This window comes from Falco peregrinus, chromosome 6 (genome assembly GCF_023634155.1).
Source record: "Falco peregrinus isolate bFalPer1 chromosome 6, bFalPer1.pri, whole genome shotgun sequence".
Lineage (NCBI taxonomy): Eukaryota > Metazoa > Chordata > Aves > Falconiformes > Falconidae > Falco > Falco peregrinus.
In genome coordinates this window covers 62,759,043-62,784,032 of record NC_073726.1, presented here as the reverse complement: position 1 = coordinate 62,784,032, position 24,990 = coordinate 62,759,043, and the positions used below count along the sequence as shown (strand labels likewise).

General features: G+C 40.2%; 2 protein-coding genes across 4 annotated transcripts in view; one reads left to right on the top strand and one right to left on the bottom strand.

Annotated features, from left to right (window-relative positions):
• The window catches only part of STAB2 (stabilin 2), an 88,195-nt gene extending 87,134 nt beyond the window's left edge, over positions 1 to 1,061 (top strand). For 2 of the 3 annotated variants that reach the window (XM_055808849.1, XM_055808848.1), the window contains 2 exons: positions 159 to 275; positions 903 to 1,061. In XM_055808849.1, coding sequence (XP_055664824.1) covers positions 159 to 275; positions 903 to 953 — 168 coding nt within the window. In that variant the 3' untranslated portion in view covers positions 954 to 1,061. The remainder of the gene's footprint in view (positions 1 to 158; positions 276 to 902) is intronic. The other variant, XM_055808850.1, reaches the window with a different exon arrangement.
• Positions 1,062 to 2,267: 1,206 nt separating this feature from the next.
• On the bottom strand, positions 2,268 to 24,703 carry NT5DC3 (5'-nucleotidase domain containing 3). Its single transcript, XM_055808856.1, has 14 exons — positions 24,480 to 24,703; positions 21,016 to 21,200; positions 17,526 to 17,600; positions 16,982 to 17,037; positions 13,484 to 13,574; positions 11,653 to 11,790; positions 10,130 to 10,190; positions 9,789 to 9,891; positions 9,600 to 9,701; positions 8,792 to 8,873; positions 8,343 to 8,429; positions 7,017 to 7,157; positions 6,585 to 6,649; positions 2,268 to 5,463 (listed from the first exon to the last, which is right to left on the bottom strand). Exons 1-14 carry the CDS (start codon positions 24,658 to 24,660, stop codon positions 5,202 to 5,204), a joined length of 1,629 nt encoding a protein of 542 aa, XP_055664831.1. The 5' UTR covers positions 24,661 to 24,703; the 3' UTR covers positions 2,268 to 5,201.
• Between the last annotated feature and the right edge of the window lie 287 nt (positions 24,704 to 24,990).

The window sequence follows — 24,990 nt, the reverse complement described above, 5'->3', positions numbered from 1 at the left end:
ACAACCACGCAGAACAGTTTATCCCCAAAGACACTGATTTAGAGGATAAAGCCAGTCCAGTCACAACACTGCAGCCGTTGGCAGTGAAGTTAAGTGCCCCACCTAATGCACCGTAGGAGGAGGATGGATTTTAAGCAGGTTTGTGTGATTTTATGTAGTCAAAAGATGACACTGACGTAACATCACTGGACAAGCCACAGTCTTCAAATATCACCAACCTCTCATACGAAAGTTCTGCACTGACTCCACCAGAACCTACTCATGATCTTTTCTCAGTAAGTGTGCATTTTGATTTGAGATTGAGACACAACTGAAATAATGGTAAGAGGGAATGACTTTATGAAAAGAAAAAGTCTAGCTGGAAGAAAAAAAAAAAAGAAAAATTCAGGAAAATTCAAGTTCTAGCTTTCCTGTCTCACCACTGCTAGCAACTGGGTAGCCTCACTTGTAGAAAAATTGAGGCTGTGGTCTACAGCTGTATCTCAAATCTACCTTCAAAGCCAGCTGAATTAAACTGGACTTCAAATGCTACTGGATGCCAGTGATGTGTCTATACAAACTTAAGCAGCTTTCCAATTTTGTCTTCTCCTTGCTGCAAAGGCAGCCAAGTGCCACACTAGCACTCCAAAGAATCTGAAACGCAACAGGAAGGGGGCTGGGAATCAAGGGAAGGAAAGACTGAATAAAGCCAGAGTATCCAAATGGCTTCAATGGTCTAATTTAGCAAGACTCTCATGTACATATGGAGCCTAAAATCAAAATAAAATTTTGCATCCAGTAAGGACTTGTTTGGTGCAAAAATATCAGCTGTAAACTCTGCCATGTGTATAGACAAATTTACCAGAAAGTGATTTTAATTTCTGAACACAATTTCAAGTCTGTTTTTTTCTTCTATTTTACAGGATTCAGATGACCAGCAGCTGGTGATGAGCGGTCCTCACGATCAGAATTAAAGCCTGCATTTGGCATTAGTCAATTACCAAACACATTTCTATTTACACTTACTGTGAAAAAACAGCACCTACACTTTTCTGGGAATAAAATCTTGCTACAAACTAAAACCCAAAAGACCACCACTTTGTTTAAGATGCACTCTATAGAGGCCATGGAGTTACCAGCCTCAAAAGTGTTGGCTGTATCTGAGCAATACCAACCATGGGTGCCAAAAGGAAAATGGAGTCTCAACTAACCTACCCAGAAGCAGACACCTCTCTGAAAACGAGAAGATTTTCACTAGCCTGCTCTTCAGCTGCTTTTATTCTTCACAGACCTTATAGCCTCTAACACACAGGACTGCTAACTTGGCAAATATCCTAAGCCTGCTAGTACTCCAGCTCTACACTTTCCTTTTGGCTCAGTTACAACTACAACTGGCAAGTATGAAACAGAACATGTGTTAAAACTGTATTTTTAAACTGAGGGGATTTTTTGCGAGTATACTTTCTTGTAAGAATTTCAGCAGCAGGAAACACAACCATCCCATCTGCTTTGCTTGCTTCCTCCAGCTTTTCTATCTTTCCCCAAACTTGACTGTGTTTTGCTTACACCTCACCTCACTGTACAAAGGGACATAGTAACGGTAGGAGCTTTAGCCAGAAATACAGGTAATATGAGAGCGTTCAAACAGTAACCAGTTTTCACTCGAGCCATTTTTATGAAAAGTGGATGATGATCAGCATACCCTTGCCATGTCATGTCCACATCCAGTTTTGTAGGTCTGACAGGAGCAAAAGCTACTTGCTTGTTCACATACTGTATTTTACCAAGCACATTAACATCGCCTTTCAACAGATGCAAAGCAGTTAACAGCTGCAATTTTCACCATGCTGTAAGTGAAACAAACGAGTTTAATTTGCTGTCGTTTCCTTCCCTCAAAACATTTAATATCATATCAAATTGTGAGAACACTATACAAACCACACTGGCTGCAGTAACATTCCTCTGCGATGCGCTTTCTGGTGTTTACCAGGCATGGGGGCAGGAGGGAACGTGTCGGTCCAGGAAAGCATTAAGCTGCCTCCAAGAGCATCCCCATCACAAGGTATGCAGGCAAATCCAGGGCTGTTCACACAGCTATCAAGCACAACCAAGGAAGTCTGATGTGTAAGTATGCCTAGACAGACTGAAGTAATTTCCCTAACTCCCTCCCTTGCCCCCCTACACATGCCTGCTCACATTTACCTGTAATCTTACAGGTACATCTAAGCAGGCATGTTCTTCTTTCTTCCCAATCACCCAAAATATTAAGGCTCACGGGGACCTGAAGATAAAGTCCAAGCATTTATTTCTGTAATAATTGTTAAATATTTTTATCACAAAATAAGTTCCACAGTTCATTAAACTCTTCTTTTACTGACAGACTATTCTCCTTCATGTTTTTCATAAAACAGAATGAAAATCTCTTCTTGGTGTTCAAATGAACTACAATCCCAAAATGAATATAAAGGGACACTGTTCTTTAAACATGCTCAAAAATCTTTTTGAAGTCAGTAACATAACAAGGTTAAAATAAGTAATGCAAAGAGCGCCAAGGTGAAATCATTACAAAAATGCAAGGCATTTTTAGACTTTAAAGAGCAGCATTCTAGAACTGAAAAATAAGTAATACACTTAAAAATTCTCACTTAAAATTCATATATTATATAGTTGGCTTGTTTTAAAGGAACATAACCCTCCCATAATTTTTTTTCATGCAATGTCGTTTATTTCAATAATTCACGCAATATAAACAAGATTTTACTTCAGCTGGCTGTTGTAACATAGCTTTGTACAGAAGTTTGATTTTTAAGTTAAGAGAAAGAGGGCAAGGAGAAAATCAGCTTGAAACAAAATGTGTATTATGTGGGTAACATCATCCAACCCAATTAAACTGTTCCTGCTTAACACAGGAAAATTAGGTAAACAAACTGACTCCTAGCCAGCCTTAAAAGAACAAACATCACAGAGCTATAACCAACAAAACATTATCAAATTCAGTAACGCAGAACCAAGTAACAATATTATTTGCTGGCAGTAAGATGGAAAATGTGCAGTGGTTTGGGGTTTGTTTTGTTTATTTTTTAAACAGTGCATTGAAATCTCTGGAGCGTGAGAGGTGTTACAGACATGTAATACCAAGTTCAGTTCTAGCTGAGCACTTGGATAAAGAACTGAAGGCAAATCAAGAATATTTCCATCCCCACAATTCATTATCAAGTTATGTTACATATTTCTCACATATACCCCCACAAAATGTCTCCTGATAAAGCCGAATTAAATTCCTGCAAAACATTATCTTTTACTTCCAGCAAAACAGCTGGGCTGTCAGATGAACTTATTTCAAGTACATTCACCTGTTTAAATACACACACACACTTCAGGGGTGTTGTATGTGAGGTTTGAAACAGGAACACAAGAACATAAACATAAATATATCAACCACCTCTAAGGACTTCAGACTGAGTTCAAGCATACAGGAAAACTACTTACGAAATTACGCAGGCTAGATTAGAATACATTCTTTACTTTGCAAACATGCTTTTAAAAATAGCAGGATGCTGCATATGAAATTCAATATAGGTATTTGCACATACTAGATTAAAAAAAAAAAAACACACACACCCCTTCAGTCACCAGAAGTTTGTTTACCTGACAATCATGGTAGGAAGCAAGTGATATAATTGATATCACAAAATGAAGAATACCAAATGCTATATAATTGTGAATTATATGCTTTTAAAAACAGAGTCTTTAACTAAAATTTGAAAAATATTAATCATATTATGTCTTCTAAAATGGCTGGGGTAGGAAGCACCAGTTAAAACAAACAAAGAAACAAAACACATTTCCTTTGGATGCAGAGAAAGGAAAGCATCCTTATTTAAAAACAACTATACAGCAGTTCTATAAAGTGCCTGTTTGAGAAAACACATCAATAGATGTTTTCCTTGTGCAAAACAGACATTTTTCAGCTCAAATCTTTGGAACATATAGGCTACCCAGAGTTTGCGTTCATGCATTACCATTATATCACCATATAATGCATTACCATTATATCATGCAATGTCAGTAATTCAATAACACTTCTAATCTGCACTGCTGGATGCAAACTGCCTACCACCCCCAATTTGGCTTTCGAGGCTTGAGCTAAAAAAATGTCATCAGGAAACTCTGGTTTTCAGATGTCATTTCTTAATTTTTCTTCTCACTCATTTGCCCATTGTGCGTGTTTATTTTGACTGTAAAAGTCCATTACTGAAGGCTATATGAAATACATTCTCTCCTAGGGAACAGCAAAACCACGCTTCATACCACTGTAAGACACTTTAAATTTTTAAAAGCAGCATTTAGGATCAATCTAAAGCCTGACAGATATGTCTCCACTTTGAAATGCAAAATGCAAGACCTCTTGAAATGGGTTTATTATTAGAGAGTGGATATTTGAAGTGTTTTGAAACTTAAAAAGAAATGTGCCTGGAAGTTAACAAAAGGAAGCTGAAGCAGCCCGAGTTACTGTCACTTTCAGTTTTGGGCTCAAGCCCACTTAGAGCCAAGCAGATGTTGCAAGACCAGAGACTGCAGAGACATGAGAAAAAGTCCATCAGCCTGAGCTGCTAGTACTGTAATCACTGCAATGCAGCAAAGCCACAACACTACTACAGCGATTAGTTCAGTTACAGGTAAGGCTCTAGCTGTGGCAGCAAGGAAAGCTAAAATGCATACATCATCCCCCTCAGTCTCACTGTAAACTGGCTACTAACTGCGTATCACTGATTTACTAACACTGGATTTAAGCCTTTCAGTGCCAAGATCCATCACAGTTTCCAGCTGGAGTGGCGAACGCTGCCAGAACAGAACGTACAGGTATTCCTTGGGAAACCACAGGGCTGCAGACTGAAATTTCCAATGAACAAACAAAAACAACCACCCCAGAACACCACCAGTCCTTCCTCTCAAATATGCCCTCCATCTCAGCCCACTACTATTTTGGCAATCCATCACTTCTTCTGTGTAAGAGAAGTGTGTAAGAGGAGTTTTCACATCTCTGAGCACAAGAGGAGAAAATAGGTACAATGCTTATAAGAACAAGTATGAATTATATCCAGATCAAGATAACAGATTTAAGTGACAAATAAAATACATGTACATTCTAAAAAAAAATTATTTTTTTATATATATATATATATATAATTTGCCCATTCAAGAGAGAAGCCATGAAGTGTTTACTTGATCTGAACTGTCTCTTGTAGGAAAGGTATTCTGAATGTACCAGTGCACAGCTGGTCTGACCAGCCAGGAAGTTCATGCTGCAAAGGAGTCCTTCTTGGGTAAAACGTGTAATCAGGCTCATAGTTCAAGAGGCAACTCAATGATGCCATGTAGATATCCGCAAATCTAGAGAGACGTCTTAGGAAATAAGTTGGATTCTCATCAGTTCTAAATAAGCTTCCAAACTGTGCATTGAAGAAGTTCCTATTCATCTCCCTGTCCCCCAAAAAAAGAAAACAAAAGAGAATGAAGTGAACATACCTGCACACATTACCAGCTAGCATCCAGAACCTGAAGCATGCAGTTCCTATAACATTCCATGTATTATTCCCTTGCCATTGCACCTCAAAACACTTAAAATACACCACATAAGAAATTTTTGCATGTCTTGCACAGATGTAGCCCAGATCTAGCAATAACAGTGGTGAACAGAAGAGTTTCACATTTCTCCCACTAAAACCAGTGATAAGCTGCTTCTGACTTCAGAAACATGACATCTCAAGCTTTCCTTTCTAGACACTGCAGAAGACTTTCGTCTTCATCTAAATCCTAATGGCATCCACTTATCCCAAAGATAAAAGACTTTAAAAAAAAAAATACACAAAGATTTGGCTTAACGTACACAAAAAGCTCACACACATCTTGGAATTAACTTCTATTATTAGTCACCACCGAGTATCGTTCCCATTTCATTTACTTCCATGTTTGTAGGGAAGCCTGATGGTATCGTTGCTGGCCTGGCCAACTGTGCGCTTCACACACCCTGCATTTAGTGACTGCTCTTTCACAATAGTAGATTTTTAGGAGTTTTAGCCTCTATACCCATCTTTGTGATGAGTTCACTGCTAAATCCAGTCTACTGCAAAGCTTGGTTTCTGCATATTCTAAAATGTATTTCTGTAATCTGAAGAAATCATCTAAAAACCAATTAAGTGACCTAAGCCTTGATACAGAAACACATTTTTAAATCATGCAGAAGTAAAGCTGTGGAATCAATAGCAACAGTGAAAGCTGAACACAGAGGGACAGGAGAAATGAGATGAGAAGGAAAAACTTATTTGATATGATGTTAGCCTTTCATGCAGAAAACTAACAGCTGTTCCAGAGAAGGGGAACAGGGAGAAGAGGTTCATATGCACAAAGGGTCAGAGGGGAGAAGAGCTGCAGAAGAGACAGGTAGAATATTGCTTTACACAGTTAATTTTACAAGGTCTGTAACTACCAGGGAATATAAATCATGGATGGAGAGAAATTCTGAAGAAACCTGTGGAAGACATCACGTAGAACACTTGGATATCATGAAACTTCTTGTAAATTCTTCATCTCCTATGTCTTACCTCATTTCCTTTCTTTCCTTCTTCCACTCTTCTAAGATCATCTGTGAATCAGGATCACGGTGAACCTGGAATGTAAAGTATGGATAACAGCTTAACTAAGGATGCCTTCATAAATGAGCCTTTCCCTTAATAAACACTTGTCAGCTAACAGGACAAGAGCAATGCTTCAGAGAACAGTATACAGAAGTCATCCACATGCATTTTAAACAGCTGGAAGCAGGAATCAATCCAGGCTGACCCAGTGGAGGAAGGGGACAAGATTTTGAGAAAACTTGTTAACTAGCCATACAAATAATTGCATTCATTTACCTACAGTCAAACCTGTGAACTTTAATGACACAGAAAGCACTCGCAAAGTCAATCTCTAGCATTTAGAAACTTGGCTGAATCCCTCCTGGTATACAGAGCTGATTACACACACAGAGAACAAACCTGCATGTGTTCCAGTAATCCTGTCAAGGTTTGCAGCCAGGTCATGGTTTGAATGTACTTCTCTGTGTTCATGATTTTAATCTCTGACCGTAACTCTGGAATAATTGCACCAGTACGCCAGCCATGCTTCAGGGTCAAATCCTATTTACCAAGAATTACAAAATGCAAGTATTAGTCTTAAAAATAACTACTTAAAAGAACTGAAGAATCTGACCATTGTTTATTCCAATGGGGCACTGATTTAACTGTTCTTATGTATAAGCAGAATTATTAAACAGCGGGACTTAACTATGCCAACAGGCAACAGAATTTAGTTTCAGAATAAGCTTCAAATCCCACATTTTTAAAGAGAGAGAGAAAGAACACGTAAGCACTTCCAAATAAACACTAATTAGGTTTAAAACAAATAGTAGGAAACTCCTCTTGTAGAGGAGACCTCTGCTGCCGTCAGAAGTATCTGGAGGAAACCAAGCGTTGGGCTCATAGTATTTACCCATACACTCAGCCAACAGAACAGTCCTATCAGGACCCTCAGCTATTCAAGCTCCTCCTGACAAGTACAGGATGAGGTAGCTGCCACCTCTGCTCTCTCCTCCGTTGCACCAGAGAACAGAGCTGTTTCCTCCTTCCTTTGGCCCTCAGCCTTCTGAAGCACCCAAACTTGGTTTTCTTCTTAAAAGCAGACTAGGGCAGAAACATTAATATCTGCTGCTGCTGAAACACATTACCACAGACTGGCAATGGAAGGCCACATTCAGGTATTCATAAGCAATTGACTATAGAAGAGTTAGGTGGTGCTCACTTACTCTAGAGTAACAGTTAACAGTACATTTTTTTGTAAGTTAGTAAGAAAATGTCTGGACAGTGGGCCTATAAACCATAGCAAGATCTCTGGGAAGAAAGTTAGTTTACCATCAGTGACAGGAAGATTGCCTCCTGCATTCAAAACAGAAGTTCCTTCAGCTCTTATTACACTTGGTAGTAAGTATCCAGATTAGTCATATCCTGTATGTTTGGATATCTGTGTTTACTCCCTGTTACATCTGACACAATCAGTATCTGGATCAGGGATACAAACTCACACATTCCTGAGCACAGTTTGTAAACAAGTTAAATGCTGCAAGTCATGTGGAAAATATGGTCGGCCTTTTACAGCACCCGTTTTCTTCGCTGCAAGAGAAGCAATATAATTGAACTACCAACTCAAATTTCGTTGTATTCGGAAATCTCAAATGAAAGTGTGTTACACTGAATAACTGGGGAGGAAGAGAGAAAAACTAACAAAAAGCCTCGCCTTATCCCATTTTGTGAAAGTAAACTACTTACTGCCAAGTCACTGTAAATGTGATCACCAAAGTAGAGAACCCTTGAGCCCCTCCAGCCAGTAAGCTTCAGAAATTCATACAAGTTACCCTGTGGAAACAATGACACATATATTGTAGCAGCATGCAACTTGCACCTTCAGAGTCATGAAAGGCATTTAGTACACCCCTAAAAATATTTTAATGTCAAGAATATTGCCCACAGTTGTATATATATTATGAATCCCAAATTTTACACGCAATTTCAGCAGTAGTATCAGTTCAAGAGGCAAGTAAACCGGAGACATACAACACCAACAGTGAATTTGTACCATTTTGTCATTAGTCATTAAAGTAACTCTCTTTGCAAAAAGAACATACCTACTTTTTAGAAGCCTTTATAGTATCTAAAGAAGCTTGGCATTCTGGGAAATGGTATTAAATTTGAACAGAAAGAGTTTATTGAAAGCATACCTGTTTGTAAATCTGACCTTTCTGCAGCTTGTGAATTTTGTCCCAAAGCAACACTCCCCTTTCATTCACCTTCCGAAACGGTCTAGAATAGAATTATATACAATCGTTACATTGCTGTAGAAATTCTGTCACTTTTTAGGAGGAGATGAAAATTTTAATACTGAAAAGGACTGAGGGCAAGATGTACCACAAAGTTCTTTTTAAAATTAAATAAAAAATGAGGGGGGGGGGGGGGGGGGTGTGTGTGGAATCCCACCTCCCTCTATCTCACTTGTAAATCATAAGCACACAAAAAGAAATAGGTCTTTTTCAAGTATAAGAGCAGTGCATACACATGACAAATGTGTGTATTTAATTAAACAACTCCAAATATTCCTGTCCATCAGCCACTCTACCCTTTAAATAGCATATGTGACTAATAAAAAAAAAAAAAAAAATATCAAAAAACACAGAAGTAATGAAAGATATTTCCAGGTAAGGGGCTGAAGCTGAAAAGCATCACACCAAAAATTCTCAGGTTTATTAGGAAAGGAACACACTTCAACTTACAAGCCAAGATATTAAAAACAGCTTTTGTGATCCTAACTCAATCCAGCAGACCTGTAATAGCTACTGAAACTTTCTTAGGTGAGAAATGGTAAATATTTGGACTCAGAATTGGGCGTTGCTGCATTCCCTGATGACCTTAAACAGGATTTCACCAAATACAATTTCATTTTACACTGCATCTGAATTAAAATATTTCATAACACACACTATAGCCTTATATGGAATAAGCTGCTAGAATCATTCTTTACTAAGTACCCACCTTCGTTTATCATTGAAGAAGTTTGGCTTCTCAGCCTGTACAATGACTACATCAAAGAGATCCCTCCAGTCCTTGCCGACTATGAACTTCATGCCTTTGTCCCTAAAAAGGCCAGAACAGTGAAGCATAATAAGAAGTGCTGTATCCTTTAAAAATGTATAGCTGAAAAGTAAACAACTGTTCACTTACACAAAGCTGCTGGGACTGTTTGTGATGAGAAACATCTTCTTGCCATGATCAGCCAGCTTTGCTAACACCGCACGAGTTTGTTCAGCATAGCAGATATATTTCTCTGTGAGGATTGGGGAAAACAGTATTAATCAAAAGAGGTTTCCACGAGAATTTTTTCTGCATTCAACCAAGGATTCAGAACATGAGGTTATACTTGGCAAAGGCACCTCAGACAAGCGGAAATAACTCTTTGATGCTTTTAGAATTTGTAATTTGTAATCTTAAATAAGGAAGCCAGAAAGATTATTATTATACCATCAGTGAAAAGACCTTTGATAGATGATCTCAGTAGTACTTACCAATATCTGCTTCAATTGCTCTGTACATTATTCCTTTGATGTGGACATCCCTGATTGAATCCTGTTAGGAAAGCAACAGAGCACTGAAAAACTAAAAAATCTTTTCAAGTATAAAGACCATGCTCACTGCACAGCAGTAGTAATTTTTTGTTTAAAACAATTCTTTTCTCTGAATTACACTTTCAACTTTACAGAAATGCCACACAAAGTTCATTATACATACATGTCACCACTAGAAAAAGAGCAAGCCTGTCCTCCAAGAAACTAACTTCATACTTTTGGGAAGTACAAAACCCTATAGCACAGGAGCTGGTTTACATAACTGTGAAAGGGCACTCAAAAGGGTGAAGTGGGGTGAAAGCCCTCTACAGAAGCAGAGTCCTCACAGATTTCCAATGACCTTTGGAGCAGAACACATTCCTTTCCTCTTAAAAAAAAAAAAAAGCTTCAAGTCAGATTTTAGATTATGATCACTCTCAAATGCCTTGGTTATTTAAAAAAGAAAATTATGAACAAACGAAAGAACCTAGATGCTTAAGCAAAGTACTCTGTAAGGTGCTCTGAAGGCATTTGGTATCTCTCTTGAGCCAGCTCTGCACCAGCTTTGTTTAGGACAACAGTCCTACCATTTTGGTACTTACATGGGATATGTCCTAAAAAAAAAAAAAAATGTCACTATAGGACTTCCGAGCAGTACAGAATTTTCTACAAACACTTCAGCAGAAAACACAAGAACTAGCCTTCTGACTCTATGTAACCATAGGCAGAAGGGAAAATTATTCTAGAGATCAAAAAAAAGTTTCTTAAAACCACCTGATCTACTCAGGAAAGCAAGAAATTCAATATTCAGGTGCACCACATATGCTGAACAACAACACAAGTTTAATACGTGTCAGCAATGGCCAGGAAAGGTTTTGGATGGAAAGCCTGTGAAGACAAATACCATCAATGTGGGCATGACCTCTACTACCCTTAAATAACCATGACAATATTATGTCCTCTGCAGATTATATCCTGAGGAGTCAAGAGGGTTAAATTATACTAGTCGTTATTACTAGATTGTTTTGGAGGATGAAGAGAGGGAAACAGGCAAAATAGATATGCCAAAAGCAAGAGACAGCAAATGATCATATGCTAGCAAAGACAGAGAGGCAGTACAACTGAAAGCTCCAAACTGGAATTCCGTATAGCCTCTTACAGAAAAGTATATATTTAATAACAATCAAAAGAAGCTTTATCAACATTCAAGAGCTTCTTCACTTTCCTCCTATCTATCCCTCAAACCTACAAAAAGAACAACAGCCCTATATCATCAGATTTAAAACAACTTTCTAATTATTCTACATTTCCAAGGTCTACCTTCATTTTACTTGTTTTTATGGTTATATAGCAATAATTACTCCATACAAAACCTGAAGTTCAGGTATTTTGCTGGAGCTGACACAGCAGGCTGAAGCTTCCTGAAGTTCCTAGACAGAAGACATACAAACGTAGAGATTTACCTAAATCTTCAAAGCTAGTACCTTGACATCTTTGTACAGATGAACAGGCTCATAGTCTATGTTGTTTTTCAGAAAATATTCATTCACACAAGAAAGGAGCGTCATTTCTGGCAAGGAAAATATATCCATGAATTGCTTCATTGTATTTCCTTGTGAGCTCTACATGAGTGGGAAGAAAATAAGAAAGAAAAAAAAAGGTCAGGCATTTCTCAGATTATAACACTTTCATTCATTCAGTATGAACACTTCAGCTTAGTTGCAGATATTCAGCTTTTGCCATCACTGTTCACACTGCTTTAGACTCTTTTTGAGCTAACAGACTTTCAATAAAATAACTCCAACAAAAATGTCAGATTTTAAGAATTAATTATGACTCATTACTCTTAAGAGCAGTATTTTAATTCACAAACACCTAATAGACAGCACTCAGCTGTAAGGCAAGAGAAGGACTTAGAGGCCTTCACTGGAAGTCTGTAATTCTGTAATTAGGAGGCATTGAGTACTGTGATGGGGGTGAAGGTTTTATTTAAACAACCCAGAACAAATAACAAGTGGAATACTGATTAGGACTGCAAAACAATTAAGCTCCTTGAAAACAGATAATAAAAAGTTGTAACAATTTACTAATGGAGTAACAGAGGAAAAGATTTCTAGTCTGCAGAAGCTGTAATTATAGTTTCCACAAAAAGTAGAGAATGTCATTATATGACAACAAATACAAACCAAATACTTCAAGAAGAAGAGAAGTAAAGCAACCAGCTCAAGACAGCATGCTGCTCACAATCACAGAAACACAGAATAGTTGAGGTTGCAAGGGACCTCTGGAGGTCATCTTGTCCAACCCCCCCTGCTCAAGCTTGGCCACTTAAAGCCAGTTGCCCAGGACCTTGTCTAGATGGCTTCTGAATCTCCAAGGATGGAGACTCCACCACCTTCCTGGGCAATCAAACTGTGCCAGTGCCTGGTCACCCTCACAGTAAAAGGAAGCATTTCCTGATGTTCAGAGAAAACCTCCTGTTTCAGTTTGCACCCATGGCCTCTTGTCCTGTCACTGACTTTTCCAAGATCAAAGAAAGTACAGGCCTACAGAGACTAAGGCACCTCACAGGGAATGCCAGGGCAATATTCGGAACTGCTGCAGAGACCAGATTTGAGAATTCCAAGTTCAGCTCTTTAAAATAAGAACAAGTGCGAAAAGAACAAAATGCTCCACAGCACACAGAAAGGCCTTTCATGTCAACACGGACTTAACTTCTGTAAGTAAAAGAGGTAAAATAGACTTGGTCTTACTAAAAAGACAGCACCATTCTTTATTTGGGAAAAAAGGAAGGAATCTGCCAGCAAGAAGACCAACTTTCCCCACAAAACAAAATCCTAAACTTAAAAGATAAATCTTTTATCATTCATCTTTTTTCAAGTCTTCTACCCCTCTGCCAGCCTGTACGCAAGCGTTGCCTCCATATATTTACTTGCTACTACCTCAGCTAAGCCATTAGACCACTGGGAAGTAGTACGTCGGCCAGGGTAAGGCACCAGATACGGTTCATTTCCCAGCCTTTAATCAGACTTGCTGTGCAACACTGAGCAAGTCACTTGATTTTTCTATTTTCTGTTTCTCTCTGTATGACTGGGCAAGGGAACAGTGAAAGAAGAAACTAAAGCAAGCAGGAGAAAGACAAGATATTTGTCACTTTAGAGAGCAAACTTCACATCTAGCACCACAAGTGAATCATGTATTGAGAAAATACAACTGCTAGTAAGAATAAGAACAAAATGCAAACACCCTACCCCAACACCCACCCCACCCCCCCAGAAAAATACCATTTTTAAACAGCAGTTTGTATGGTTTTACCTTTCCATAGAAGTCACTCATTTGTTCTAAAGGGACATGGGAACCATCATACATTGCAATGACTTCTTCATCTGGGACAACACTAAGGCCTCTGGAAAACCACATCAGCTTTAGTTCAAATGTCAAATTAGAATTTTCAAGTAATTATTGAATGAAAGTCTGATAGATTAACACTTATATCTGAAGCTTATTAAAATACTGATAATGTCACAGGAACACTTTAGCCTGTAAGTTAAAATAGCATCTTTTCCTACAGAACAAGTAATACTTTAACAGGCTGACGCACACAGAACACATTCCAATTTTAAGTCCTTTTTACTTTCTTACGGGAAAAGAGGTAATTAGTCTCCATTGAAACTATGCCTCAAGGGTTTGTAAGAAGTAGTTAGAGCTTCCAGTTTCTTAACTCAAAGTAATACCTTACCCTGCCTTTGTTTCATACAGCACTGATGATGTGATAGTGTTTAAACCAGATTATTCTGCAGCATGACCTTGAAGATTCAAGTGAAAGAAAAACATATACAACCTTTAACTAAGTAAGAACTTCTCTTAAACTGTATCAACAGTTCAGTCTCCCAAAATTTCAGATTACTTGAAGGATCTGTTGACAAGTAATTAAAATATTGAAATGTAACAACAAATGGGGAAGAAGGAGACATTAACTCTCCAGTTTCTTTAACAACTGTGAAAGAGATTAAAAGCTTTGTTTTGGTTTGGTTTTGAATGTTTGCAGTATCAAGCATCTTGCACTAAATTATCTAAAAAACCCCAAGCATGCAGACATCCTCACCAGAGGACACAGAAGTGTTGAGATTTTGCTTAAGATTAAAGAACACAAATGAAAACCTTTTATCTGGTCCCTTTTTTCCAAGCCTATTTATGGTGCTTTACAGCCTTATGAGACCGTTATTTCAGTGCCTCCCTTTCTTTATCTTATCCAGAAGTGTTGCGAGGCATTAAAAAAAATAATTGATTAATTAATAAGCCTAATACTTTCAGTGTTTATCATCCACACCAGGCTTTCCAGTAGAAGGGCATGACACATGAGTTTCCTCAGGGCTGCTACGGTAGCAGAGTCCCACATTAACTATATCCTTTACTACAATTCTCAATGGTACATCAACTTGTACATAGCCTTATGCTATTACTGGTAGAACTCTGGCATTCGAATTAGTATTGTGCACAAACAGGGCAGGTAATACTTCAGTTTTGTAACAGAGAGAGTTCAGTGTCACCCACTCCACAACAGTAAGCACAAAGAAATGCAACCAAAATGTTAAACATCAAGTAATACGATCAGAACCGAGACCTAGCCTGCAGAGGGCTACGCCAAGTGGTATTTGAACACTGCTGAAGAAAATGCTTTTGGATCAAGAGCTACTTAAGCACAAATCAAGAGAGAACAGACATATGTGAAATCCAGAGAGGAGAGATGACTGTGTAGGCAAAGCTGTAGATCAGTTTTACCAAGAGACTCATAGTCTTGACACAGTTCACAGTCCAGCTGTGTTACTACAAAGTCTATTTTATCCCACTGGCAGCACGGACAGCCATCACTGAGAGCATCACAGTTCAACTACAGCAATGCTCCTACTGCTGCCCTTGGAGACATGCATTGTCAGAGGGACACCAGAATGGCTTAAACCTCCCACTGCAAACGAGGCTGCACGCTTAGGCCAGTCCTGCTACCTTCAGCTCTACAACTGACCTACACACATGCAGAACGCAGAGAAGTTTAAAATTAAGAACACAGATATGTAGCAACTGATGGCAAAGCTCAGTGTTGGTACAGACGAGAAAGGTAATGTTACTTTAAACAAAATTAAGAGAAAGTATTGAGTGAAAAGGTAGTTTTGACTCTCACCCTCACACACACTCAAAACTACCAAGATGTGTGGCCTAGCAATCTGTCCAGAATTACACTGGGTGACCAGAGAACACCACCAGCTCTTCAACAAATCTCAACATCTCTCTAGAGTTTCCTTGTCTGGTCATCATGTTCTGCCCTCACCCATCCCCATATGGGTGTCTGGAGAAACAGCATGCAGATGCCATGACTTCCAGACACCACCAACACATGCCATCCTTTTGTCCTTTCTATTGGCATTTCTTCTGGTGCTCTCACACACACATTTCCATTCATACCAATCTTAGTATTTCTATTATATACCTCTACTGATAATTGTAGCTTTGATTACTTCACCTAACCTTTAATGTAGCAAACTAGTGTTGTTTGCAGTAAAAAATGTAAAACATGACAGCCTTTTTTAATGGATCTTACAATCAGTACACTGAGTCCTCTGACTCCCTCTGAGCCCTGCATAAACAATTCCTTTGAAAAAAAAAAGGAACAGGTTTTGTCAGTTGAAACACATAATAATTATTCTACATCAGCATGTATAAAACACAAAAGTAAATGGCATAAAGCCTCATCCAGACTCTGATGACACATACAGAACACACCGTTTCGGCAGCTTTGACAGCCACTATGGTGACAGTATGAGCCTAATGCTGGACCATACCATCTTGTTTCCTCTTTCATTTTCCTTCCCTTCCTCTCCCCTCTCCCCGGGGGCATTTCAAACTAACTCATAAAAGAGCAAGTCAACCACTACGGCTGAATCATCTTCTTACTTGCCCAACTGGCAAACAGAAAGAGATAATGAGCACATGATCATCATTTCATACTACCACATACAGTCCCACATAGTAAATCACTTGTCTAAAAACGAGGTTGTGTTGTCTTTTGGCCCCAAATGAAAACTTTTTGTCCAATGACATTAAAAAAGGTGCTCAGGCTTCTTTAAATTAAAATCTGGTACCAAGTGTGGTGCTCATGTCAGTCAATTGGGTACTGCTTTGTATCGGCAAACCGAGCCATACTAAAAACTCTCCTGTCAAAGATCACATACAGTAAGTCTGTATCGCATAACAAAACACAGCACAGAGACTGGCAATTTTACATCAATTCAGTAAACTCAAAAGCGTCAGGCTGTGCAGACACAAAGCAGTTGTGCTGCATTCTGCAAGTTTGATGTGTTTGATGCGCCCAAACTTAAAAGCGCTTTGCCAACACAGCAAGACCTCTCAACTGTCTACAACCATACCACAGTCATGCTAACAGGCACTCTGTGACAATTATTTACATAGAAAGCAACAGCAGAGAAGTCATCAGCGTATTTTTAGATGTCTTTCGGCACAATTTAACAGCCGGAAACAAAGTGAGTCAGCACTATGTGACTAACCAGTTTGCCAACTTCCCCAGCTCTGAACTGGGGAATCAGCTGTACTGTATCAGTCAGTAAATGCGTGCATGTCTGCGTACACACACGTGCAAAGAAAACCCCCTTCCAATAGGACTGCAATGTTCATTCATGTCTGTGCTTGTCAGGGTACTGTTCCTGATACAAACCTAACGTGCACTAGTAAATGCAACTAAGAGATTCAAAGAACAAAAGCATACATTTTCATTATAAATAGGAAATAAATTTTACCCACCTGTAAACTGTTCCCAGCTGAATATAATGAAAAGCATCAATCTTCATTAATAACGCCTTGCAGGGGAGAAAAAAAATATCAGGTTTTATCACATCAACTATCTGACAAATTTTATCTATAACCTTTCTATCTCTACAATGCCTAAGCATCTTCACTTCAACTTCCTTCATCAGTTCCAGAATACTTTTATCAATGGTTTTTACCTAGGCCTTGCCAAATCACCAAGGAAGCTCAGGTGTGGACAATGTTAAGTCACAAAGAAATAACTTTTCCTATTAGCACATACCCACTTAGGTTTCTTCTGTTGCACTCCTTAGCTGCCTTCCCACACCCACCATGCAAACAAAATGCCCAAAGCACTAGCTATTTAAAAAAAAAAAAAAAGAAAAAGAAAAAAAGAAATCCAGCTTGCTACGAAAAACATGAAACAAAATCCCAACACATCAATGCAGACTGAAAACCTGGAAGACTTAAAAACCCCATTTAATTTCTTTGGCTCGGTTCTCAGCACCACATAGCTTAGCACAAATTTATTTATACATACCCGGTGCACATCATAATGAAGTCCTCTGATTGCAAAATTGGGATCATAATCATATTTTCTTATTTCTGCAGGATACTAAGAAAAAAGAGCAATGATTTGATTTTAAATCCATAAAAAAACAAAAAAGCTGTTTCTGCAGAATTTTAAAAGCCTAAGTTTTCTATACTTCCCATTTTCACTAGCAGGAACATATGTACAGCGCAAGACAAGTCAAACATTTTCCCAAAATCCAAGGTTTTAAGCCTAAGTCAAGCACAGTTGGACATCCAGGTGTGATGATCAACTTTGAACATTAGCCTCTTGTCAAAAGGTTATTTTCATTTATGCACCTTTGAAAACTAAATTTTACTAACTTCCTAAAATTTAACAGCTGAATTACCTTGCATTGTGAAGTCTCTCCATGAAATAGACTATACCAACATAGTTTTCAATTCAACCTTTCAGCTAGAAACCCAAGAACATGCCCTAAATTACACAGATACCTCAACTTTACTGCTCACTTTTATTGAAAGAAAAAGCAATACATCATCACCAACAGGAGGGGAAAAAAAAAAAAATCTTTGGCATTTTCAAGAAATAAAAGCACAGCTATCTGTTTGGCTTCCTTGGTGCGGATCATACTCCTTAGATCACCAAGTCTGGAATGTACACCCCAGAGATGTTTAAAGATACAGTGGACTGCAAATAAACAGAGATGGAGAGGTAAGAAGAGAATTCACAATGGCTAATGTTACCTGGAGAAGCCAGGCTCCCCTAATAGGGACTTTCCCCAAGGCACAGTGTATCACAAAGACCAGATCCTGAAAGCAAGTCAGGCATTAAACGCCATCAGGGTGGGTCACTTCAGGAAAACACCACAGTGACCCAACTATATTTACCCTGGACAGCAGCTGTTAACCCTCCTTGTTTAGAGATCACATGACTTGCATGTCCGTGTTGTACTCTTCCCTCAGGTTCCTTATAGGTAACACAGGTATTCGAGTTTTCTAACGTTTTTAAGTACAAGCCCATTGTCAGTCGACTGTAATTTCGCCCTGCTTTAAGCACAGGTTAGCCATGAAAAAAAAATACACACTAACTACATGCCTTGGGCTAAGGGTTTTGTTCATTTGTTTTCGAAAGCTGAGATGATTCAGTCATTTCTGACAAGGCCTAAGAAAACCATCATTTATTTGGTTAAGCAACTGAAAAGTAATCCTTCATTTCCCTCCCACAGGCTGCGGCAGTCTTAGAACTTGACAAATGCATCTCAGGCACATTCTCCACCTCTCCCTACAACAGGCTCCATACATATACGGCTAATTTCCAAGCTTTCAGGGAGAAAAAGTAGAATACACAGCTTCAACAGAGGCTCTAGATACTTTTACAAAAAATAAATCACAATTTCTCCACAGTTTTTATCTATGCTGAAGAGGGCTTGCCATGCAACTGTTGTTGATGGTGCTTGTGCCGAGCACAGGCATCTACAGTTAAACAGTTCTTTCTCCTAATTTTTGAACTAACATCTCTACTACCAATTCCAGAAAACATGGCAGAGGCTACTGATTTGAGTTAACAGCACAAAAAGCCTACACACAGATTGGGAAGATGTGTAGATTTGGCCAGGGAACATGAAGCAAAAGCAACAGCGGAAAACATCATGGGAGGATATAGAATGTGATCAGCTGAAAACAACAATGTAGCTCACATGCCCCAAAGCAGCCACATCAAACATGAACAAGAAAATTTATTTCTGAATTTTTCATTTTTGCATGCTTGACTTTCCTACTTTAATTTATTCTACTAAAAGGCTGTGTTTTTGCACACATAGCCAGTTCATATGAGAAACTGACTGAGCCTACCTTGGCACACAAACCAGAGCTTCCTTACAAGCCAAACGAAACAAAACACAAACACATTTGCATTGTTTGCTTACCCCACTTTTGGTAGGGATACATATATCTGGACTGAAACAGCAGTCCAGATAAGGTGGCACAAGGCCCATAAATCAGGAAAGAAATAAACCCAAGAGTAAGGATTTACATTCAACACCTGCTGTCACCTCCAAGATTAGCATTAAATTGATGTTTATTCTCTTGGACACACTTCAAAATTCCTTGCTTCCTACACTGCATTTTGCAAATTTCTGATGAATTACCTTACACTGCCATGACCAAAACTGGCCATCTTTTAGGTTAACTGTGACAATCATAATGCCTAGAAGGTTTTCGTAATGTTAAAGACAAGAAAAATATTAACAGTACAAAGAGCTAGAGAGACAACATTAATAAAAACTGTTGTCCCTCAATACATTTCACAAGGGGATGATATATTTCAATAAGCTGTCTCAAAGTAATTTCAGCTTCATTTATTAGAAGTCAAAAAATTTGTCAAGACAAACTGGAAAGTTATTACTACCTGAATTCATTCAAACAGTAAAGGAGCACTGTGAATTTTCGTCTACAAGAATTAAACTTGACTGTTACAGTAACATTGTTTTTTGCAAGAACTACGTAGCTTTAATAAAGTGTATTTACCCATCCTACAGAAATTGCTACCAAGACATGCCAGTATCTTAGGGGGATCAAGTTGTGTATGCTCAGGCGCCCATGAAGTTTTGTTTGGTCTTCCAGGGATATTTATAGACGTTTATATATAGCTCTTAACCTTTAGATTCAAACACGAAAGTAGAGTAACACCACCCATTCAGATTTAGGTTCTATAAAACACAACAGCGGTTTTATTAAGTCACTCTGTGGACTTTTTGTCTTTTCCTGCAACTCCTACAGTTCAATAAACTTTGTCTCTTTCAGTCCATGTTTTCTTCAGTCTTTTTCCCTGCAATACCTTCCCAAGTCACCCATCTCCCCCCTCACACACTTCCTGACACGGTAACTTCTCCCATCCCCAAACTGCACAACCAGCTCCAAGCTGCTTGGATGTCAACTGGTCACCAGCGCAAACAGGTAGCAAGGCAACTGGGCAGTGCTCCCTCTTAGCGGACACTTACTTGTGTCAGTGACAGCATTACTGCACATGCTGCCCCTTCAGCTAACTCCACTGAAATGCCAGGTAAATACAGAACACCTCGCAAGCACACAGTGCAATCACAGACCTCCTAAGAAGTCAGGCTAAAAATATTTCATATGCAAATTCCTCACTGCACTCACAGCAATAATGTGCAAAAAAAGTAACGATAACTTTTAAGCTTCCTATGTATTAGGGTGACTCCAATAATTGACAGGAAAAAAAATAAGAGAAACACACCACTACCAAATTAAACCCTATTCCATAAACTACCAAAATAAACTCTATTCCATAACCGTTGTCACATTCTGCTCTGCTCAAAACTACAGCCGAGAACAAAGCAGGACTTCTGTGGCTCATAAATAGCTGTTATAAAAGGGAGCCAAGCTAGGACGAAGGCATGAGATGAGTTATGTCCCTCTCAGTCAGAAATTATTATAATCTTTATTCCTAAGTTTATTTTTATTCCATTAATTTTACTTACCCGATGCTCATTAATAAGAAGATCTCGAGCAGCATTGAAGATCAGTGTGTGCAGATGTTTAGAATAAAAGACCAATGTGTAGTCATAATCAAAACCATAAATTTCAATGTCTGACAGGCTCATTTCATTATTTGAAAAAATAGCATCCGGATTCAGCATGTTACTCATAATCGTAGGAACCAACTCTGGGAACAGGGGAGAGGGGAAAAAAAAATTATACCAGTCTTGTAGTTTTATTTAAATAAATACATAGAAAACCATTACCAATCTCTAAATATAGATAAATGAAGATGGAAAATATCAAACTAATTCACACTAACCAGCTTATCCTTAACAATACAATGCTATTGAAAATGCTGTCCCTAACTTGTCTTGGTGACCCATAGTTTTTATTTGAAGCACACTTTTTTCTGTACAGTTCAAGTAGGAGAGCAGATGCATACCGGCATCTTGCTCATCAGAGAACCCCAGACTCAACATGCGTAATTTTTTTGCTAACTCCATTAACACATGTATCACTGCTTTTGAAAGTGAATTTTGGAGTTGGAGGAGGATATTATCACTATTATTCTAGGAGCCTTGTCTTCTCCTCCCATTATTTGTTCCAGCTTCTGCCCCAGAAGCAGAACCCAACACTCTTTGAATTTGACGTTGCTTTAATTTCTTTTGCTTCACCATTTCAAGGTTACCGCATTACTCAATTTCAACTCAAGTAAACTTTATGTGATTGCCATACTTCCCAAACAACAGTTACAAACACATTGCTATGCTTATTAAACTTCTAGCAAATCTGGAAGCCAAAAATATTCTGATTATTCTCTACATACATGCACCTAGTGTGTGTAAATCACTTCCATTTTTAAGGCTATGTTTCTCAATATTATTATTTTTTTCAAGTATACTGAGAAGTTCAGACCACTTACATAGTGCCATACCATAGTAAGTAACTTTAGAATCAACACAACTCTGGTATTAAGCATGTTTGTGTTTCTTGTTTACAAAACTCAAAAGAGCAACATTAGAAGGCTAAATGTTACCCTCCTGGAAGCATAATAATGATCATGTTTTCCTTTCTTCCCTTCCCATATACTATCTTTATAATCCAGCCTTCCCTACTAGTGGAAAAAGGGGGAGCTTTCACCTTAAATCTGTGCTTGGAAGGATGAGTTTAAAGGGAATACGCTTTGTTTGGTTACTTTCTACATGTAAGTGCAGAAGCAATTGGTCAAACCTATCTCAAACAAGAAACCATCTCAACAAGGCACATAGGCATGGGGACTCCAGATTTGTTTGAAAGACAGTGCTCCATTTTGAAAACCCTCGCCAGCTTGCAGAAAGGGAAATAACATTTCTTTTGTAAGAGCACTGCCTTGGACTGCCACACAGTTAATGGGCAGATACAGTGAGAAACTTATACAGATACCCAGTAATAGGCAGCAATCTGAAACTATTCAATTTTATCAGATGCAGATACCTAAGTCTTTTAAGAGAAAGAACAGCAATTTCACTAGCTTAATTCCAAGCTTCAATTAAAGACCAGCATCTCTCTCACCAAAAAAGATGCCAGAAGTTGCCCATGCTTAAACTGACATGAAAAGCTGTATCTTTCATTTCAGTCAATTTAACAAAGTAAGCCTGAATGAAAACATTAGCTCCTACTATCTCCAGTTACTGCTTACAGTAATACAGGAGACAAAAGTTATGCTCGGTTGAGGTAACAAAATAATCAGATGCAACCTGACACACTGCTATTAAAGCAGATACTCTTACTCTATAAAAAAAGCCACAAATCATTTAATTAACGAAGTCATAACCACAGTTTTGAGTGAACTTCCAAAATCACATTACAACAGCCATATTTGTTGTATAGTTAAAAGTATTTTCTCAAATGTCAATTCTGCAGCCTGGTGAGTCAACATTTGTTTTAAAAATAAAATATATTTATAGAACTATATATAAAGATATTTCATATTAAAAAAAAAACCTTGACTAGCGCCTGTCTGAAAACAGACAGTATGAAGGCTTTGTAGCTATTAGACATTCTGGCTGGCAGACAGCATCCCAAGTCCTATAAACCTTGGGTCAAAAATCAGGACAGCTTTGTCACCTTAACACTGTAACTAAGTGAAATGTCACATACTTGAAGCCATTGGGTGACTTAGGCTGTAATAAATCTGAATTATTCTAGAAGCACTTGCCTCATCTTTTGCCAGCGCACACCCACCAACTGACTTGTTTTCTCTTAACATTATTATACTTTCTAATCTCAGCTCTGAAGTATTACTTGGGTGTGGTTTAGAATAAGGAAAAGTTAATTGCAAAAACGGAAAAAAAAAAATCAAAATAAAAAGACTTTTACCATCTCCTTCCTATTCCTTATCCCATCCTCCAAAGTCCATAGCATTCTTCCAAAATCTCTAACACTGCTTCTTTATTTCACTTGTGAAATGCTGCCACTATTTTATGTTTGCAAATGCTGCGTCTGCACTTGAGCGAAGCCCCAGATCGTGCTCAAGGCTCTTTCCTTAGGGGCAAAACATGCAAGACTAAAACATGATTATCCACTGCCACTGCCGGACAAGCTCTCCCCTTTCCCACTCGATGCTGTGGAGCGCACGCCGCCTCTTCCTCTTTTGGCTCTCTACAAAGATCACATATTCAAGCACCCTGGTGATGCTCTTCCCACCAGAGCAAGGGCAGAAGCAAGCAAGCTTTGAGCAAGCACTGGCGGTAACTGTGCCCAGCTGGGCCGGGGGACAAGGCCTTCCCGAGTCTACACACATGCTGGCCTCAATGCCTCACATGGGCAAAACGAAAAAAGTCACCCAAAACTTTGGTGTGTTAACTTTCTGGAAGAGGAGCACACCGCAGAAAGCCCCTCAGACAGACGACCGACTTCCCGATTTTTTTTTTACTGCTTTTCTCCACACGCGACCCCCCGACAGCAGCCCCCGGCCCAGGCTGCGCGGCAGGCCAGGCTGCCCCTCCCTCGGGGCGCCCCCAAGGGCCGCGGGCGGGCGGGCGCGGGGGTCTCGCCCCTTCCCCAGGCCGGGGCCAGGCGCCGGCAGGTGTCCGGCGGGTGTCCGGCCCTCAGGACCTACCGAGGTGCCGGGTCTTACCCGCGCTCCCGGCCTGACACTGGCAGCGCACTGGCGACCGCACAAGGGCCACCACGCTGACACCTGAGCCGCGCCGACTCCAGGCGCGGACGGCGGCGGGACGGGCCCACGGCTGCTCCCCACGGCGACCCGCGAGGGGCGGGGGGAAGCGCGCCGCGGCTGGCGCGACCCCCCGAGCCCTTCACGCTGCAGCAGCGGCGCCCCCCGGGCCGGCCGTGCCTCCCCCCGAGCCGCCCCGGCGCGCCCCGAGGCCGGCTGCGCTCCGGCCGGCAGCGGCAGGGCTGGCGCGGCGGGGGAGCCGTGCGGCTGCCGCCCGCGGGCCCCGCGCCCCGGCCCGCCGCTCACCCTTGGTGACTCTCTTGGCCTCCCTGTAGCGCGACCATAGGTAGCTCTTCATGTCGGGCGGCGGCTGCTGCTGCGGCGCCACAGTGCAGTAGGGAGCGGCCCCCGCAGCGGGCAGAGCCCGGCACCGCCGCCCGCCCGCCCGCCCCGCCGCCAGCAGGGACCGCGCCGCCGCCGCTGCCATGCTCCGCTCCGCCGCTCAGCCCCACCGCCGCCGCCGGCTGAAGTCACTTCCTCGGGCCCCGCCCCGGGGCCGCGCCGAGGCGAGAGGCGGGAGGCGGGAGGCGGGCCCGGCCCGGCAGGTAGCGCCGCGCCACCGCCCGCGGGATGAGCGCTAGGGCCGGCCGCCGCGCCTCCGCAGGGCCCGGGGGGCTTCAACAACAGCCACAGCAGCAGCAGGTGGGTACTTCTCCAGCCAGCGTGCCCTTCAGCGATGCTACATACACCTGCTTACATCTGTGAACAAAACAAGCTCAAAACATAAGCTGGATATACAATGAGTAATACAAAGAGT